Raw genomic sequence first — 21,444 nt, forward strand, 5'->3', positions numbered from 1 at the left:
TCCTTTGTTGTTTTCGTTAAACTCAGGTTTTGTAAAATAATGTAGGTTAATCACTGTGTATTTATACTGTGTTAATAAAACATGTTTGCACTAAATTTGTGAGATTAAGTCATCTGCACAATTTACACATGTAGCTTTTATGGTTTGATTAGAAGAGGACCCAGTAGAGAATGTAAAGGCTCTGCCAAGGTGTTATAGATGATTCTGACAGACTAGATTTATGCTCAGGGTGAGGATGTGCAAAGCTGTATGGTAACCAGATTCAAAGAAAAAATAGGAATAGGAAGTTGTCCCACCTTAGTTATAACCATAACATTGTCTGTCCACGCCCCATTCAGGCAAAATGAGTAGAAAGTACATGCAAGGTCTGAGCAGGGCTCTGTACAGGTTCCAAACATAAAAACAACTGGTTTAATAGAAAATTCCAATTTAGATTTTACATGATAATGCCAGACTCACATATAAAATGTTTTGCTGCATTTTATTTTGTTGTAAAAATATGACTTAACTGTCATTGCCAACTGTCACATGCTAAATGTTAGCATGTTAGTATGCTAATGTTACTATGTTGCCCTGCTAAAGGTATGAATTGATATAATACAAAGGCAGGTCCACAGTGTTGCTTACATTCATTATCATGTGATTGGTTGTTTGTGTCACTTCTCATGCTTGTGGTAATTTGTGAGTTTTGAAAAACCTTAAGAAAACCATAAATAACCTATTCAGACAGCTGGCTCCATCCCTCCGTAACCAGCTGGTAGCAGCCGCAAGTCTTCAACTTGTGTCTAGTTACAGGTAACTAGTTACATGTAATTGAGTTACAAAATAAATGTAACTGTAATCCCTTAGGTACTACTCAAAATGTTGGTGATTACAAAGGGTTACATCCTAATATTCTTTTCAGGTTGATCAGATCTACACTCCACTGAGCGCACTCCCCTAGTTTGTCATACATAAATTTTGTTTAATTGGTAAAATAAGAACTGATAAGTGATCTAATTATAAATACAATGGAAGTTCCTCTGCTCAGTAATTACTTGTTTATTCTTTATTTCACTGATAAATTCCTCAATTAGACATTGATCTGTCCCATTGATCTGATTTTTCCAGTGAAGTTTAGTTAAAAAATGGGCTTGGGTTGATCAGTTACAGGCACAGTATGTGATGTCTACAAGTACATGGCCCCACCACAAGAAATCTAGATGGCTGAAACCTGACTCTCATTGTCTTTGTTTTGGCTTATTGGAAATGAGTCATGCATAATGTTATTTGTTACATCTGTGTTTTCCCTGCTAAGTCACTGTTATAGTGCTTTTTTCAGTGGTAGAAGAAATATAAGATCCTTTACTTAAGTAAAACTACCAATACACTGTTAAAACACTGTTATAAGTCTTTTATTGAAAATGTTACTTAAGTAAAAGTGTGTAAATATCATCAGGAAAATGTATTTAAAGTATTAAAACTAAAAGTACTCAATGCAAAAAAAATGGCACATGTCACTGTTATACTACAGTATTATATATTACAATACTTAATATACTGGTATATTATTAGATTATTAATACTTATGAATTTGTATAAAAATAGATTTTACTGTCGCAGTGCTTAAGATGGAGTTATTTTTAAAAGTTGTTTGTATAAGAGTGCAATTAATGATTATTTTCATTATGTATTATTCTGCTGATTATTTTATCGATTAATCGATTGGATACCGAGACCCCAGTATAGAATAGTTGGCAATTAATTTTCTGTCAATGATTTTTAACAAAACAAAGCTCCTTGTATATTTTGTATGCAGAACTAAAGCTTTCAGATAACTGTAGTGGAATAGTATAGTATTGTGGTCATATCAATTAAACTTTTTAGCCGAAATTAAAACCATCCTACTGACATTAAAATAATTAATTTGGAGCCACATGATTTAGTAAATGAGGGGTTTAGTTGAGATGTAAAACCTGGACACCTGTGGAAAATCACCATACGGCTCACACGTTATGCTCATTTAAAATTCCGGATATATTCAAGTCAAATCTCTAGAGACAGTCAAATGAATTTTAATGTGATGTGTTATTGTTATCGGTTAATTATTATGCTAACTAGATCGTCTTGCGCCTCCCATGGATAATAATTCTACCCGGAAGCCTGGTAGTGTAGGAATTTCCGCTTACGTCAGGGCGTCAGGACTCCATTAGAGCTGCTGCAGCTGTTTGAGAGAAACAACAACAAAAACGGGCTAACTGACAGCGCTCTCACACTGACAGTCCGCTCTGAGCCCGACAACGAGGCCTCAAACCTGGAAGCTTAACCCTTATTTCCCACCCGGAGCTCCGCCGGCTTCTAACCACGGCCGCTCTCGGTGAGGAAACTCTGGCCTCCGCTTCCTCCTCCTCCGACTCGGACACCGGTGGAGCGTCTCCGCCCCCGCGGAAGAAGCACCGAGCCTCGGCGGCGGAGGGAGCAGGAGAGCCCGGGGCTTCAGCAGTTGTAACAGGCCTCTCCGGAGTTGTCCTAGGACTTGCTACACACTCTCAAGCCACCTCTGCCATCCACTTTAACCGAAGTGTCGTCAACAACCTCAGCAGCAGTATGCAGGCAAACGGGGCAGGACAGGGACAAGAATCCTCGGAGCTCTCCTGCCTAAACAGCGCACAAAACGGGGAGTCATCCTCAGCCAGCGGAGCCCACTCTAATGGGCTTCTCTCCAGCACAGACAACGGGAATAGTGTCGGTACCAGTAACGGGTCTTCTACCGGCCCAAGTTCGGGGACTTCGGCAACGGCTTCGAGCTCGGAGGTCGGCTCGTTGAAAAAGAAAAAACGACTATCGCAGGCGGAGGAAGATGTCATACGATTAATAGGGCAACATCTCCACGGACTAGGGCTGAAGTAAGTTTATTCAAAGTCGAGGGGAAAAAAACTACAAATGCATCTATTAGGGTTAGCGTTGAACAAGTGAAGTGTAATCTATGTATTACTGTTGGTGTTTGGCATGAAACTGCGAAGTAGCAGCTGGTAAAAGCGCTATTAGTGCGCTTGACAGACACAAACATGGGGGGATGGGGTAGTTAGCCTCTGAGCTCGGTAGTTGGTCGTCCTGTTTAGAAGGGAACCCTTGACTTGCGATAGTTCTCGCGATATTTGCATATGTTATTTCTTACTTGAGCAGTTTGTTACAATTAAATGTGTTTTGTTCAGCTGTAACGGAGTGGTAGGATCTGAGTATGTTGCAAGACAAAAAACTCTCGGTTTGAGTTAGGCAAAGATCATGGATTTGGTCAAAACGACCATTCTCGCGAGAACTTTCGCTGGTCTGGATTTACCTTCTAGACACAACGGCAGTTGGTAGAAAGAAGGGGTCCATCTTGCACAATAACAGTTAGCTTGTCGGCTAATAGCACTAGCCTGCGCTGAAGTGGTGTGTCTTGACATTAAACCCTCATACAAACATAAAATACAATTTAATATTTGGCTGCTTTACGTTTCCATCGTGAGCTGCAGTGTGTTTTATTTGCCAGCAGCGTCATGATGCGTTAATTAACGTTATAGATTTCTCACTAAAGGCATTACATCATCTAACGTTTGTAACGTGAATTCACAGAAGACAAAATTTGCTGTTTTGTTAGGATTGCAATGCATAAAGTCAATGTCATGCGAATGGAGAAGCTTGATTTAGCTTCTTTATTAAGTACACGCGGGATTATCAGGTTTGCAATGTACATTTTTGCGTTTTGGGAAAATAATGCCGAGGAAATGTTAATGTGCGGGTTGTCAGGATGGTTGGTGGTTTTCTTCATTTTCCAGCTTGGCTGCGTCGGGAAAATAGTGTTTGCAAGCCCGTGTGGGAGGCACATTAATAGGTCGACCACACTGTAATAATAACCAGCATGGTTATGAAAACTGCCTTGGTTATTTTAGTGTACAGAGTACAGCCTTTGCATGCATTGAGCTGTCATTTTAGAGCTAAGCTTTTATTTATCAAATTAATCACAGTCTTTTTCATGATCATGATAACTTTGTCTCTTGATGTCTTCGTTTTTCTGTCACTTGTGTCAGAGCAATGTGTCAGCACTCAATCACACAAGCAGTGACGTGCATGTATAAGGGCATATATGTATTTAAAGACAGCCGTCAATACCGTGGGCGACAGTTGATCCTGAATTGAGCAGAATCGCTTGGTTTCATGGCGGCTGAAGAATGCGCTTTCTACCAGCTGTTTTAGATGGAAGCCTGTGTTTGAATCTAATAATAGCATAGTGGGGTTTTCAAGGAATGTATGTCTAGCCCTCTTCTTCAGTGTGGCTGTGTGTTGGGTAGCTAGACATCCGCAGATCTCTGGTATTCAGCCGATAAAGTGTAGCTGCCATTACAAGGTATTATAAAAGACAGCAGAGCATCGCTATGTTTACAAAGAGGGTGGGTCAGGGGGATACATGATGGCATTGCCTGGCATGAAACAGAGCCCCTACATTTCAGCTAGGGAAATGCAAGAGAAATCAGTTCAGCAGCAGCCAGCTGGATGAGAGGCTCAACACAGTGAGAGCTGCTGCGCCACTCCATTGATACCTGAGAATGATGTCATCATGCTGAAGGTGTCAGCCACCCCCATCCCCATCCCACTTTCATTATCACTGCACACACACCTCAGCAGACCTGTTTGTGGTGGAGTGTGTTTAGCAGAGAGGTGGTGTTTGGACAGATGGTCATGGTTCATGGTTGACAGGCTGAGAGGATGATGTCAACTGCAGTGTAAGCTGGGTTCATGTTAGCCAACCTCCCACTGTCCACAAATAATGCCCTAGTGACACAACTGCTCTGGGCTGGCTTCCTCCAAATATTGTTGGTCATGCAATTACCCTCGTCCCCTTGTCAGCCAATGACATTAATATTGTCAGCATGCTAAAATTAATTGTTGCAGATCTGTCACCTTGTGAACACAACACAAGCACAATGGTGACATGCCATTGGGGGTTTAAGAAAATATTAATACACTTGAGTATTGTGATGTTATGGTTTGTGATACTGTATAGATTCTCAAAAATCTAATGCTTTTCACTCAGATTTTATGCATGTGAAAATTTAAATTTCAATATATGACCTGGTTGAAATGTATTGAATCACAACTGCTGTATTGTGGTATGTATCATAATGCCAGATTCTTGGCAACACACAGTCTTACATGCCATTAGATGATAGTATTGTCACAATAATGTAATTTCTAACTTCAACACAATACCTTGAAAATTTTCAATATTCTGGCTAATTTTCTGTACAACAGAGGGAAAATACATTAAGGGCAATAGTAAAAGATTTTTATTGAAAGATAAATGTAGGCTTTATCATGACAAGAAACCTAACCATTTTAGAAACTAGCATCCAGCAATGGAGGTATCCACTCCGGCCTGAGGACAGTTAAGCTAGTAAGCCTAGACACAGTACAGAGAGTAGCTTGCTTCTGAGGAAAGAGGAGGTGATTGAAAGATGATTGATGCTGTGCCAGGCTTTTATAAGGTGCGGGGTCCTGACGCAGACATCACGCCTGCCAGCCACTCAGCTGGTGAAATGGTGTAGGAGCTTCTGTGGATACACGAGGGGGCATATCCCATAGTTGTTAATGATAATTTCACACATGTTCTAATAGACATGTAGTGTGTTGCATTATACGAAGAAAAAAATATATAAATAATGCACCATAAAATGGATAATTGCACAGGGCTACAGTGATTGGTTGCACATGATATAAGCAGCAAATTCACAGCGTGGATCAATATTGTATGGGATGGTTTGATGAAATGCCACTTTATATGCTCACAGCTAACTTTTCAACATCATAATGATGAGCTCACATTTTTTAGTCCTGACTGGGCTCTGAAATATTATCTTTGAACAAGATTCTTATAGTTAAAGGCATTAAAGTTATCCTCTCATTTGTATTATACCTGTCTTGTGTCAGCCTAACATTGCCTGACTTTCTCCCTCCTCCCTCTCTCCGTGTCTGTCTCTGTAGTCAGACCGTGGACCTGCTGATGCAGGAATCAGGCTGCAGACTGGAACACCCCTCAGCTACCAAGTTCCGAAACCATGTCATGGAGGGAGAGTGGGACAAGGTTGGTCTTGAGTTAAGATGGTTACCTAATAGCAAGCCCTATGATGGGCAGTAAATTAGTGACCTTTTTAGTGTAGCTGAACAGTTGGCAAAAGAAATCATATTGTCATTATTTTTGACAAATATTGTGATTGTGATATGAGTCACAATTTTAGAATGTTAATTTTTGCCTTTCAGTTTCACTGAAAAATAAATAAAATGATGCTGATGTGATTTTTGCTGGGGTTTGTACCAAACAAGCACGTTCTATTTTGTCTTGAGAAACTTTTTTGTAGGCCAAGGCATCTCTGTAACAACACAATGCTTCATTTAATGGTAGGTAGAGACCAGTCTTACCTTTATGAAAAAATTGTAGCTCCTGTGATTTTGATATTGCACTTTGCCATATTTAAATTTCAATATTTCAATTAATTGTTCAGCCCTACCTTCTAGTGATCTATTGTCTATATAATACTGTAAGATGAAGAGCTTGTGTGATCAAGAAACCAACAGGTGACATATATCTCAGATCATCTCATATGACTCACTGACAAAAGCAAATCAGATTTTTTTTTTCTTTCAGGAATTATTGAGTAAGGACTGGGAAAGCATAAACAAAGTAGTGGTCTTCATTTGGGCTGCAGTTGCACAAGCTCAAACAAATACCAATTAGTACAAATAAAACTATTTTCCTCACCAACAGATTTTACTGTTGCTGTAACTTTATTATTTGACATCTAAACTGGTCATTTTAGGGCACATAGCTTTATTGATACTCTTTAATATTCAAGCCTAGAATTAATGTATTTCATGTCATTGATTGTATTTGTCAAAACAATATTACATCTGCTCATAATTAGTAATATTGAGAGATGAGGGGAAAAATCTGACCTCTGGTGTTTTGTGAGGAATGTTTGGTTGGTCAGCTGGCCTTGCATTTTTAAGGAAGAGTATATGATAAATCAAAACTGCTCATTATAGTTATGCCTACTGAAAAGTCTAGCGTAATATTTTCTGTCAGTTTTATGACAAAATAACAAGGCACATGCCTGATTTTGTGCCTATTATGTTAAAAATGGAAATTCAGGTTTATGAGAGCACCCAAGGCAGAGCAGAGCGTTCTTGCTGAGTGTTGAGGGCTCCATTAGGCCCAAATAATGTGGAATTTGAAGACATTAGGTTTATATTAGCACATTTTGAGGAGATTTTATGTAATTGGCTTTTAAATCAACACTCTCAGCAATAAAACCCTGTTCTCACTGCACAATAACTCTCATCCCAACTTTTTAGAACTGAGGCTTATAAAAGCACACATCTTGTTAAGAATGGCCTTGTGAATCTTCCAGAATAATGAACCTATGTCAGGACTGTAGAAAGGAAAATTAATACCAGCCGCAAGCCAAATGGTGGTAAATATTAGGGTGTGTTGGGTAGCTTTGTGTTCTTTATAAACCAATCGTCAAGTAGCCACTCATTTTGTGTTTGTTTTGATTCCAAAAATCTATTTTTTCTACTGGCAAAATAATGAAAAAGGGCAGTATTGAATGAGAGACATAAAGCTGTTATGTTGTCTTTTATAATTATGATCACAGCAGGTGTACCTCAGCTCCATTTTCCTCAGTTTTCTCATCTTAAACAAGAAAGTGACCATAAGATCTGTATTACTGCTCATATGATTAGTTTTTTTTCCTGTATGCATGGAAACTGCTGAGCTAACCATTTCTCTCTCTGTCTCTCCCCTCCATCACCCTCCCTTTGTTTTGGTCCAGGCTGAGAATGATCTCAATGAGCTGAGAGCACTGATGCATTCTCCCAATGCTATTGTGGTAAGCTCCCCTTGCCTAAACCTGAACTAGGCTGAATGACAGCCACTCAGTTAGGAGGCACAACTGGAGGTTCTAGAATGGTACCGCTATAATGCAGGGCCGCAGGTTCTTGTTGTGGAACACTGAAAGCTAAAATGTTCTGGATGGCACCACGGACACCACATTAGATATAGGGTATGAGCGCATGTCATGATTCTGTTGTTTTGAAGCAAAATGTGGTTTGACTTAGCAAGCGTTATTTAACTTCTGTTCTTTGATTTGTTCTTAGATTGATTAAAACCTCTGCACTCAAAATAGGTTTTTGATTTATCGGTCTGATTTACACATTTCATGGAACTAGAGCTCTACTGATTGGCTGGGCTAGCGATATTAGCCTGTTGTAGATGTATCATATCATATTGATGCAGCAAATACATATCCTAATTACAGTACATAAATACCAAAAATAGCTTTGAAATGGTTTATAACTCTTTCTAGATTTTTTTTTTTTAAAGCTGCAATGGGTGAATGACTAATCAAGTAATTGTCATCTAGGGATGCAAGTGACGCTTATTTTTAGTATGTATTAATCCACTGACTGCTGTCACAGTTTATCACTTAGTCCATGAAATATCAAAAAACAAATGTGAAAAATGATCATCACACTTTCCCACAGACAGTCCAAAACCCAAGGAATCTTCATGACATTTACAACCATAAATGACAAAGAAAAGCAACAAATCTTTACATTTAAGAAGCAGGAACTTGCAAATGTTTAACGTTACTGCTTGAAAAATGACTGACACAATCAATTATCAAAACGGGTGGCAACTAATTTTCTTGTCTGATCATTTGAGTGACTTGTCATTGCAGCTCTATTGTTGTCCATTAAATCAATTGCCAACTATTTTGATAATTGATTAATGGTTTTGAGTCATTCTTTTGACAAAACATCTGAATCTGAATCTGAAGTTCTCTGATTTCAGCTTCTCAAGTATAAATATTTTCTAGTTTCTTTAGTCCTCTATGATGGTAAACTAAATATCGTTGTAAGCAAAACAAGATATTTGAGGATGTCACCTTGGCCTGTCTGAGAAACAGTAGTAAACATTTTCAACCATTTTTGGACACTTTATGGATTAAATACTCAATTGATTAAACAAGAACATGATTGACAAATTAATCAATAATAAAAAATAATCATAATGTAACCGTATTGTCAACTTGAGGTTTTGTTTTTTAACTTAAGTATATCTAGTTAAATACATGCCATTGTCAGAATTAATTCACCAGCCAATATGTAATTATCAGAATTTTTAAAAGGTAAAATGTTGATGTCGCTTTTGAAATTGCTTTTAATTCAGATGTTATTGCAAGAGTATAACCATAGCTGTGTTTTGGTTTCACACTACATAGTAATTTTAACAGAATCCTGAGTATGTACTGCATCCAAACTGAAAAAGTGATCTAATTAAGTGTACTTATAAATAAGAGATATGTTTCATGTATTTATGTATTAGTATGCATGCCAAATTTGCTTTATTATTTTAGTTTGGCATTGAGCTACACTATTTTCCTGCAAGGCTTTGCACAAAGGGGCTACTCACAGCTGGAAAAAAAATGAGAACTTAATAGTAAATGGTAGAAAGATGGCTCCAGGAACATCTTTTGGGGGGGGGGGGGGATCTAATTTTACATTTGTAGCAAAACTTTGTTTTATCTTAAATTTTGCAAATTTGAAATTGACAGATTGACACCTGTAAGTCTTGGAATTATTTTTTATTCATAAAAAATTATAGGTACATGTATTGTAACTGTCAAAGTGCTATACTTGGACGATCATTTGTATGATGGTGTATACTTCCCAGTATTAATTTGAAAATGGAACTCAGCTCTGTCTAATTAGTCCCAGCTAGTGTACTAATTAACAGGCAAAATGAGCTTCAGAATTGGTCCACCGTGCCGCAGACAGACTTAAGACATGGAGGAGCTGGTACTTGACCAACTGCTATCACCAGTTGCGTTACTGAGATAAAGGCTGTCACTCCTGGTCTTCAGCTCTATGTTCAATGTTGGTAGCCATTTTAGGTCTTTAGTTGTAGCAGGTTAGTGTTGGCATTGTAAACATGACTTTCACTGCAGCTCTAGGAGGCAGTTTACTTATGTCACAGGCCTAGTTGGAGAGTTGTGTGTTTGTGCACTCTTTATTTGTAGACTTGTGGGTGGATGTTTTTTTTAATTTATGTGCAGTCGTTGTCGGGGCTGCAGCTCCTACTGCATACCTGAGATAAGACAGATACTCTTAATACCACACATGTTGACGCTGACTAGGAGCAGTGACTGGTAAACACTTGCCAGTGGTCTTCTGTTTGAAGGAACCAGGCTATTGATATTGACATTATGTGTCAATAAATATGTTAATGACAACATGTCTGCAATATGTCAATATGTCAGCACTGTTTCAAGTTTTGATGGCAAAAACCATCATTTATATGTATATATGTGTGTATGTGTGTGTGTGTGTAAAATTGAATCTTATTTGTCATTCTTTCTTTCTTTTTTCTCAACTCATTTCAGTTTTTATAAAATATCTCTACTCTGTATGTCTCTCTTCTTCCACCCAGCGTATGAAGTTCCTGCTGCTGCAGCAGAAGTACCTAGAGTATCTGGAGGATGGCAAAGTCTTGGAGGCTCTGCAGGTGCTCCGGGGAGAGCTGACGCCACTCAAGTACAACACAGATCGCATCCACGTACTTAGCGGGTACTGTTACAAGTTTAATTTTGCATTTGTCTCATAGCAGTCAGCAGACTCGTCACCCTGTCTACACAAATACACACCTACAAACAGTTATATACCCCTGTAACTCAAAGATAGCTCTGTAATCACTAATCATACAGCTCCCACCATCGGTGGTGTGCCAACTATATGCCAGACATTTTAATGGAGGCCAGTTAGTGTTTGGAACTGAACATATCTCTCAAGATACAGTCATCACCACTATATAAATGAAATGATCAAGAATATCCAGCCATAGTCACATCTTAAGTTAAGCTGATGTTAGCAAAATGCTAGCTAAACATTATCTTGAAAGGATAGTTTACCCAAAAATGAAAATTCAGTAATTTTCTACTGCCCCTCATTCTGATTGAAAGTGGCGTTTGTTTTGTTAGTCCACAAAACGCTGCTGGAGTTTCACAGAAAAACAGTGGTTCAGAATCTCCCAAACAATGTAAGTGAATGGTGACCAGTTTTCAAATGAGATTCTGAAACGCTGTTTTCCTGTGAAACTCCAGCAGTGTTTTGTGGGCTAAAAACTAAACCTGACGCACAATCAGCATGAGGGTGAGTAGATAATGACCGAGTTTTCATTTTGGTGTGAATTATCCCTATAAGATTTATACAGATTCAAATGCATCACTTTTACAGGTATCCCAGCAACATCTTTTAACCATCTTGAAAATACAAGAATACATACAAGAAACAGGAGAGAAGAAAGTTGCATATCCTCAAGAAGGTTCCAGTGAAAGGAGTGGGTCTAAGGAAGGGTCAATTGACTATTGACAGCAATCATGAAGTCTTTAAAAATTGGTTTCAGTGTTTCCCCAGGACATAGTATTTAATCCTAAACTTGTTTTTCTGGCATTTTAAAAATCAGTGGCTTGGATCAATATTCCTCAGTGATATTTAGTTATTTAAGTATTAATTTGGTACTCCAGTATAGATATTACACTATACATTTGTTTATCTAATATACCTTATAACAGTGTCAGTAGCTGCTGATCAATGCACAGTGCCAATGCACTTCACAAACACATTCCTCTGATCCATTATCTAATCCATTAGTGTGCATTGATCACTCAACACTGCCAACAAGCCTGTTTGTCTTAACAGTCTGTCACTCAGTTGACAGAATAATTTATTGATCTGCCCCTTGTCTTAGGTCAGTCACTCAGCTGTATCCAAATGTATCCTTGGCTTTGTCATTGCGTTTCTGTCCGCTATTATGCTAATGCATAATAATCACAATTTTTTAAAACTATTTTCCTCTTTTTTGACTTAACTTGTCAACATTTTTACTTTTTTGTTCTATTTTTATTATGATTATCCCACTGTGTGTTATCATTTATCATGTATGTTGTATTGCTTGAGCTGGGTGCTTGTGTCTTCCTGCAGGTACTTAATGTGTAGCCATGCTGAGGATCTGAGGGCCAAGGCAGAGTGGGAGGGCAAGGGCACAGCCTCACGCTGCCGACTGCTGGACAAATTACAGAGTGAGGAGACGCTTCCATACACCAGTCCTGTAGAGCTAACAGCTAAGAGTTATTATAGTTTTGTATTTTTCATTGGTTATATTTAATTTTTTTTTTTGTTTTGAGTTCAGTTTAGTGTTGTGGGTTTGCTTGTTTCAGTTTATTTTTTATTAGTTCCAATATTAGTTTTTTGTTTGTTTGTTTTATTATTATATGTAGATATTTGTCAGAAATCTTGCAATTTAAGAAGTTCAAAATAGATGTGTGGAGGCAATTGACTCAGTCACATAGATTTTTCAGTGTCAACAAATATATGCCCCAGTGCCTCCTCATACTTGTTGTGCTGATAAATTTGACCAAATTGTCATGTATATTTTTATTTAATTTTAGTCAGTGGTGGCCTCAGTGGTGGCCTCTGTGAACAAAAGCGATAGTGTTTTACACCATAATAACCATATAAATAATTAAATAAAAACTAAATATAAGATCAAAAATAAAATTATCTAATAAAAATCTCCTCCTGCTTCTTTTTAGATGGCTAATGTACTACTCACTGTAACTTTTCCTGGGAAAACAGGCTTGTTTCATCTGATTTAACGGAGAATCCAACCTTGGTGGCAGGCATGAAGAATAACTAGCCAGTCTTCTTGCTGATCGTCTTGTTTGCTTATGTGGTTCATATAAAGTTATCGGTATTAAATTCACTGTTTCCTAACCAGTTAAAATCCTTGTAGTAGCTTTAACTATAATAACCTTGCCACTCTCATGACTCATATGCAGTAATGCAATTTGTCTGCTTTTACCTCTCCTTGTAGCATACCTGCCACCCTCTGTGATGCTGCCCCCTCGGCGGCTGCAGACGCTGCTGCGGCAAGCAGTGGAGCTACAGAGGGATCGCTGCCTCTATCACAACACCAAGCTGGACAGTAACCTGGACTCCGTCTCTCTCCTCCTCGATCATGTCTGCAGCAGGTTGGTGCTGCTCAGGCTCCATGAGACCTCAATGTTAGATTATCATACTGCAGCATCTATGCATCAGTTGACCTCTTGGTGTTATATAAAACTGTAATGCTGAGGCATATACACTGAAAGCCTTGCTTTGTGTTTCCAGATGTTGTGTTCTGCGTCAGAAGTCTCAGCTTATTTTTTCTCTCTTTTATGTCTTGCCCTTAGCATCACATTGTCCCATTATGGCTGCACTACTCTTGTTGTTTCATAAGAGTCACGTGTTGTATATTTGATGTGACTGTAATTGCAACATAAGAAGAAAAGAAGACTTACTTTAGCTGACTTACTCAATGTGTAGTTTAATCTTTGGTCTTTTTCTGTGTCACAGGAAGCAGTTCCCTTGTTACACCCAACAGATTCTGACAGAGCACTGTAATGAAGTGTGGTTCTGCAAGTTCTCAAATGATGGCACCAAACTAGCCACTGGCTCCAAAGACACTACTGTCATAATTTGGCAAGTGGACCCGGTGAGTGTGAAAAATGCCTGAATAAACAAATACTACCTCCTTTTTTTATGATTAAGCCTACAACTAAAATTACACTGCAGGAATGTCGTGGTTGGGGGCTTTACATTTACAGCCACCTTTGTCTTTTTAGAGTATGTATCCTGCACTCATATACTTTTCTTACAATTTCCCATGTTCTAAAGCCTTATGGACATATATTATGCTTATAAACACATGTAGCTCTGTAGCTTTGTCTTTTTAGAGTATGTATCCTGCAGTCATATACTTTTCTTACAATTTCCCATGTTCTAAAGCCTTATGGACATATATTATGCTTATAAACACATGTAGCTCTGTAGCTTTGTCTTTTTAGAGTATGTATCCTGCAGTCATATACTTTTCTTATAAGTTCCCATGCTCTAAAGCCTTATGGACATATATTATGCTTATAAACACATGTAGCTCTCGGAAGTACTTTTATTTTCTGTCTTAGATTAGGAGACATTGGGCCTCATGCAGCAACATTCTCTCAAATTTTTCTCACATTGTCATTTAATTCTCTGTGAAGACAGAGAAAAAAAAAAAGAAGTCTCCCCCAGATGCACCAAACCTTCTTGACCTTCAAAATCTTCTCTCAGCTAGGTGTGATAAATGACGAATCCCACTTGAACATAAAGTGGAGGCGCATGGCCCATTGTTTATTAGCATAGGTTCATTGACAGGGCAGCTGAAGATATGACAAGAAATAGGGGGAGAGTGGGGGGATGACATGAGTTGGCCATAGGTGGGAGTCGAACCCACGGCCACTGCAGAGAACTCACATCCTCAGTACATGGGTCACATGCACTACCAACTACCTGGCTGCCATTTAATGTTCTTTAACTAAGGGTGCTTTTGACCAGTCGTAAAAAAAAATCTCGTATGTAAAAAGAAATGCAAAGATAAAACATTTGTGAATTCTCAAAATCAATTGGCACAACAAACTAACAAATTGTGGATACAAATAAAATTGTTCATATATTGCTTCCTATATGAGGTCCATTATATACAGAAATTCATAAGTTACCACTCTTTAATCCTTAGATGAAGTCTGTCATTGTTTCAGATGTTTTACTGAGAATTAATATTGTACTCTTCATTGCAACCTTAACATTTAAATTTGGTCTGTCCTCTCCTTCTGTGAGGGGATCCAGCACTGTTGTCTGTCTATAAAGTGGAAATCTGGTCACCTGTTTTTATGTCTGCTAAATGACAACTCCAGGACAAACGGCATTCAGTCACAGGAGTGAGGTTGTTTTTTCTAGTTCAGACTTTGCTTTTGTTTGAATTTAATGCCCCTTAGACATAAAATGAGGAAGTAGTCTGGCATGTATATGAATTTTTAATGTCATGTAACTTCTTGCCAACCAACGTGCACTTTGTTTGACTTTGGTTTGAAAACTTGTATCACTGCCAATGAGGGCGCAACCCTCCGTTTGTCTGAATTAATCTAATCATAATCCTCTTCATTCTGAATTTGTGTAGGAGAGCCACCAGTTGAAGCTGCTGCGAACCCTGGAGGGTCATGCATACGGCGTCTCCTACTTAGCCTGGAGTCCTGACGACACCTACCTGATCGCCTGTGGACCTGATGACTGCTCTGAGCTGTGGCTCTGGAATGTTCAGGTAACATTCATACTAACCCGTCATTTTTATCTTTGCATGATCCTACGCTGGTAATACCTCTGAACCAACTGTTTCCATATGGCAGCCCAGTTTTTCATATGAACGAGGGAAAGTGTGTTAAAAAGCAGAGATCTCTGATGTCAAAGACCTGAGACTTCTCATTCAAATTCAGTAAACAAGTAGAAAAGAGAACCATGCTTGCAGCCTCCCATAGATACTCTGCAGGCTGCGTGTACTCACTGACCTCTCGTCCTGTCCCATCTCTTCCCCTCCCCTTCTTCTCCTTTCATTCACCCCTCCCCCACTCTTACTTTATGTTTCTTCTTGCTGTCTCCCTTCCCCCCCTATTTTTTTCTCCTCTGTTTTTCAACTGTCTTTGACAATTGCCTCGGTGACCAGACGGGGGAGCTGCGGACCAAAATGTCCCAGTCTCATGAGGACAGTCTGACCAGTGTGGCCTGGAACCCCGATGGCAAACGCTTTGTCACAGGAGGACAGAGGGGACAGTTTTATCAATGTGTAAGTTGATGGGTTCTTTTCTCCCCACTTAATTTTCAACAAACACTGTTCCTATAATGTGTTTGTATGAGTAAAGGCTTCCAATATTTCATGTCCACTTTCCTTTCAAGAATTACATGACATCTCTGTTTTCAATTAATGGCCTGGTTTGATTTGATGGAGCAGAGGGTTTGCAGGGGAGGGGTTTTAGAAAAAGAGAAAACAATGTGTGTGTAGTTATATGTGTAGCAGTGTTAGTGTTAGTGTTACACTGTTCTTAAACAGGCAGCTTCAAGATAACTGAATCTTTTCATGTATTGATTTTCTAGACATGAACCTGATGAACCCATGAGGATATATCTTTGTATTCATACATAGTCTCTATGTTGTTTTACCTGTACAGATATTAATATGCTACAAATTAAAGTTTGACTTATTTCACTTTTATTTCACACATTCTATAAAGCTATCATACTGTCTCAAACATTACAGTATAGTAGAAATGTCAAAATGTACAGCTGTTTCATTGGACTTGTGTGACAAGGATGAGCCTCTATTTTGCCAGTAGGCTACTGTTGTTACTATCAAATCACATTTGATTTGTTGAGAGGAAGGACATCAGTTTGAACTTGTATGTTCCTCAAATTATGTTTTCTTAATTGTCTCACTATTGGACTGTGTCATTGTCTGAGCAGAAAAAAATTGCATTGTTGAATAAGGTCTCTGTGACACTTTGCCTGTAAAGAATGAGAGATGAGTGGTCTGCTGTCTGTGTTGTCAGGACCTAGATGGTAACCTGTTGGACTCCTGGGAGGGTGTTAGAGTGCAGTGCCTGTGGTGCCTGAGTGATGGCAGAGCGGTGCTGGCCTCAGACACCCATCAACGTATCCGGGGGTATAACTTCGAGGACCTTACGGACAGAAACATGTATGTGCTGGCCTTTGGTACTGAAGTATATCTAGTTAAAAGTTAAACTATTTGTTAAAAATACATCACATTTTGCCCATAAATTCCTGAGTTTGATAGTTTAAGTCCCTAAGTTATTAGGTGCTTTTTTTCCCACCTGCTTTTATGAATGTTTTCAATAGAATTATTTGATGGCAGCCATATTGATATAAAATAGTGGGGTAAACACGGGTATTATGTCCCATTGCATTTATTGTAGCAAAGCCTTTAAAGTGAACTGACGTGAACAATAGCAGCATCCTGACTCTGTTTGACCTGAATGGAGTAAAACCTCCTGCTCTTATAGGGAACACCTGTGTTTACACTATTTCATGTCAAAATGGCTGCTGTGAAAAAGGTCTGTTTGTACATATTATTGCAAATATCTCAAGATATTGCAAAAAGATTATTATGCTTGGCTGAGGAGAAAAAAGATAATTTAAAAAACATAAAAGCCAAATTTCCAGCATGTTTTCTACATTTTTTGTCACCATTTGAAGTTAGGTGCTTTTTCCATTCAGTGGCACCTGACTGGAGCATTAGCACCACCTACTGTTTATCTCTATGAACAGTCTGCCAATATTTGCATTATGGTAGTGGATGAAAATGTACTGAAAGTTTTACTGTCAAAACTTTCAGATGGACCCTGGCTAGTGACCACCCACATAGGTGTTATCATGTAATCTTCCTGATTAGAGCTGATCTCTGGGCTGATTGGTTGTGTTCTGAACTGTGCTTGAATGATATATACCTGACTCTTGTCTTAGCTTTGCTACATCTGTTCAGGGGAACAGCTTAATCATCTTTGGCGACCTTGTGCAATTTCCAGCGGAGCTCTGCCCAACAACTGCCTCAGCATATGTCTGTTTAGGTGAAAACACCTGTGTGGGTGTACAAAGCCTTAAATGTTGAACTAAATTGACAACATTTCCACTGTATTGTACTCATATTGCCAATACTTACAGTGCAACACAGGTTTGGGCAAACTTCATATTTGTTGCACTTTAAAATGATTTTAAAATCAAATTAGTACAAATTGTGCAATAAATCAAGCTCCATCCAAACTTTAGCATATTGTCACTGTATCATGCCCTCAGGTTACTGATATTTCCATGTCATCTATCTATATTTGCATTATTCATTGCAGTGCCTGACTGCCTGTGTCTTGTTCACATGTTCTTTACAGAGTTCAGGAGGACCACCCTATCATGTCTTTTACTGTTTCAAAGAACGGAAGATTAGCTTTGTTAAATGTAGCAACTCAGGTAAGCTTTTTGACCTCCACCATTATCAGCATCAGCTCATTTGCTTCTAAAGCACATTGCCACTTTTTTTTTTTTTTTGAGAAACAACTTCAACCTTTTATAGGGAGTGCACCTGTGGGACCTTCAAGACCGGGTGCTGGTGAGGAAGTACCAAGGTGTGACCCAGGGCTTTTACACCATACACTCCTGCTTTGGAGGACACAATGAAGACTTCATTGCCAGTGGCAGCGAAGGTACAGTCAGAAAGTGAAATATAAACAGGAATAATAACATGACTTTTGTTATTTGTAATAAAATGTACTTAGAGTGCCTCTGCTAACATATTTTCATCTCATTCAAATAAATGTTTTTTTTTGTCTATATTTCCTTTTGTATACTGAATATCTTTACTTCCATCTGTTTTGTCACCTTTGTCATCCCCTCTCTGCAGACCATAAAGTGTACATCTGGCACCGGCGTGGTGAACTTCCCATTGCTGAGCTAACAGGCCACACACGTACCGTTAACTGTGTGAGCTGGAACCCGGCCATCCCAGGACTCATGGCCTCCGCCTCAGATGATGGCACAGTGCGTGTCTGGGGTCCTGCACCCTTCCTCGACTCACAAGAGGCGGATGGACTCAACGGTAATAGCCAAATCTGTTTTTACTGTAGTGCAAGTTTGCATTGTTAGCATCTACTTGCTGAGGTTCACCATACTTCATTTTTAAGACCGGGTTTAAGACTTTTAAATTGTTGCAGCTTTATGTTAACTATTGCAAACTTGCCCCGCAGGGAGTTAGGGGAGAGCTTTATGGTAAAATATCATTGCTGTGTTTAAAGGGATTGTTCAGGTTTTTTGATCTGGGATTGTAAGAAGTACTTATCCATAGTCTGTGAATTAGCTACAGTAGATGCCTGTCAGCATGTCCCCAGTTTGTAGAAGCAGAAACGGGCACCAGCATGGAAGTTAAAAAATTAACTGCTGTGGACAAGGTCAGCAACAAAAGGTATTTTGGCCACTTAAAAAAAGCTCCACCTAAAAAAGTAAATATCAGAGTAAGTGTACACTGTATTTGGAATATTTCCACTGCTTTTCTTTGGAGTGAGGTAGTCTTTTCCAACAGGAAGCCACTGTCTCTCCAAACCAAACTCCATTGGCAAAAACAGTAATTTTACCTCACTCAACATGGGAGTCAATGGTCTACTGCTGCCTCCATCTGTTTGTTTGTGTTATTTTGTGACTTAAGTGAAAACAAACAACCTTTTAAAAACACTGAAGTCATACAGTAACACAAACAATGTAACAAATCAATGCAGTGGTAAAACAGCAACTCCAGTGTTACGTTTTTTGTCAGAAAAGGCTATCTGACAGCAAAGAAAAGTGCTGAAAATATTCTGAACTTATTGTTAACTTAAACTGATATTGATTCTTATAGCTGATATAGCTATTTTTTAAGTGGCTAAAATACAACTGTCTACATGAGAACATTGCTTAGTTTCCATGCTGGTGACCCTCCTTGGTTTTCCAAGCTGGGGTCATGTTCACCACCATTTACTGTAGCTAATAAATTGACTATGGATAAGTGCCTTATTCAACCCCACATCAAATAATAATAATCCTAACTATACCTTTAATGTGCCCTTTAAAAGGTGGTAACATTTCTGTATTTACCTTTTTCTTTTTTTTTTTTCCTCAGAGAACTGCAGTAACATGGACAGTTGATGGTCACTTACGGACCAGATGACATCTCTGTTTAACAACAATCCAAGAATCCCACAATAAAACAAATCCGAACGGGCGAATAAAATCTTAACACCGACCTAAAGCAAGTCAAGAATTACAAACAAAACCCACCAAGACAAAAGAGAAAACAAACATGAGAAAAATTTGTCTCCTGACTGGCCTAGACAAAATGGTGGAGTCGATGACGGACATTCGGTCCTCATCTAAAACCTGATCCTGACCCAGAGGAAAACCCAGTCAAAACGCCCAGCGGGGATTTGACCGCCATCCACTGGTGAGCTGTAACGGCTGTTCTCCTCCTCCAACTGACCCTTCTCCCCCCCATCTTGCTGCATGGTTGGTCACCAGCCATGCCAGGTCCTCACAGAGTTTCACAGGAAACCCAGACAAGACATCGCAGACCAGCCGTCTACTCATTGGACTACACTTGTCTGCCTGTTTGTCTCTCACATTACCTGTATAATGTCTCATGGACACAGGTGGGGTGTTGTTGGGGGAGGATGGTGCATAAGGGGATATAGCAACTCTTCTGTATGTATGTTTTCCTCTTCTCCACTCTCTTGCTATATTCTTGGCAATCGATTTGTTGGACAACAAAAGGCCGAAAAATCCACCATGAAAAACACTGACCGACCAGCTGACAAAGAACACACAAAAAAAGAGGCTATGCTAAATGTTGGAATTTTTTTTATGATAGTCATAGCGTAATTCTCATTTAAGAGGTGAATCTTAGCTCAAGAAGTAGTGCCCGTGGAAAGCTTTAGCGTGAAGATTCCACTTTCTGTTTCTCGACATTAGGAACTTTTTATTCCTTAATTTAACTTCTAACAAGGACAGTCGCTGTAATGTCTCCAACTGACAGCCCCCCGACCCCCTCCGTCGAGCTAGCTACCGCACAACTCCATTACATCTGCCTAAAGAGGAGAAAGACAGAGGGATTCACAGATCACATATCAATGGTGAGGTGGGGGTTTCCCCTCTGTCAGGACACATACTATGACCTTTTTCAAAAGACATGCTTTCAGACGTGAAAGAGTTCAAGTGCAACTCAAATTGCACACCGGTGACTGCTGTCCCTCCTCTGTGTGTGTGTGCGTGCGTGCGTGTATGTGTGTGTGTGTGTGTGTGTGTGTGGGAGAGACTGTGTGTGTGAGTGAGAGCGATTATGCATGCACACATTTAGTGAGAGTTGACATTTGTGGGTGCAGGTTTAATTGGTGCGTGTTTATTGTATGTGTGCTCAATTCACACCAGCAGAAGATCCACCCCCTCCTCCTCTCCTCCCTTATGCTCCTAATCCCATAGTAAAATTGTAAAGGATTTTAAACCAATTCTAAGTTATCCAAAGCCCCATAGGGACCTCTATCTGTGGAACAAAGAATACTTGAGAGCTATTTTGTAAAAGAAAAAAACTTTTCTTTAAATCTGGGGCTTTAATTTTTTAATTTTTACTTACATTTGAATTTTTTTTTCTCCTTGCCGTGTGGCATTAAAAATGGCACTGAGTTATTGGCAAATGAATCATCTTTGCGGGGGAAAAGAAAAGGAAGTTAAATTTGAATGAGGCATGTTTTCAAAAAGCTGTAAAGTGTTGTGTTATTAGCCAAGGGTCATTTCATATGAGAAGTTAATGATTGTAATTATTGGATGAGTAGTTACACTGTAAAAGAATGCGAGAAAACTCATCATTTCAAGGCAGCCACCTTCACTTGAGTTTTGAGTTTCAAATCAAACTCAAAACCCTTTGCCAACCTA

General features: G+C 39.0%; 1 protein-coding gene across 1 annotated transcript; it reads left to right on the top strand.

Moving 5' to 3' along the window:
* The first annotated feature begins 2,152 nt into the window (after positions 1–2,152).
* wdr26b (WD repeat domain 26b) lies at positions 2,153–21,444 on the top strand. The gene is made up of 14 exons (XM_084737940.1): positions 2,153–2,885; positions 6,004–6,103; positions 7,851–7,907; positions 10,511–10,647; positions 12,061–12,158; positions 12,953–13,109; positions 13,474–13,612; positions 15,116–15,256; positions 15,656–15,775; positions 16,536–16,681; positions 17,886–17,964; positions 18,068–18,197; positions 18,395–18,589; positions 19,643–21,444. The coding sequence occupies exons 1-14, from the start codon at positions 2,587–2,589 to the stop codon at positions 19,666–19,668; spliced, it is 1,824 nt and encodes a 607-aa protein (XP_084594066.1). The 5' UTR covers positions 2,153–2,586; the 3' UTR covers positions 19,669–21,444.

Source organism: Lutjanus erythropterus, chromosome 15, assembly GCF_056507025.1.
Source record: "Lutjanus erythropterus isolate fLutEry1 chromosome 15, fLutEry1.hap2, whole genome shotgun sequence".
Classification (NCBI taxonomy): Eukaryota; Metazoa; Chordata; class Actinopteri; order Lutjaniformes; family Lutjanidae; genus Lutjanus; species Lutjanus erythropterus.

Coding starts and splice junctions, on each gene's coding strand:
- wdr26b (XM_084737940.1), top strand. CDS start 2,587: ATGCAGGCAAACGGGGCAGGACAGGGACAAGAATCCTCGGAGCTCTCC. Junction 2,886..6,003: donor CTCCACGGACTAGGGCTGAA/GTAAGTTTATTC, acceptor CTGTCTCTGTAG/TCAGACCGTGGACCTGCTGA. Junction 15,257..15,655: donor TGTGGCTCTGGAATGTTCAG/GTAACATTCATA, acceptor CTCGGTGACCAG/ACGGGGGAGCTGCGGACCAA.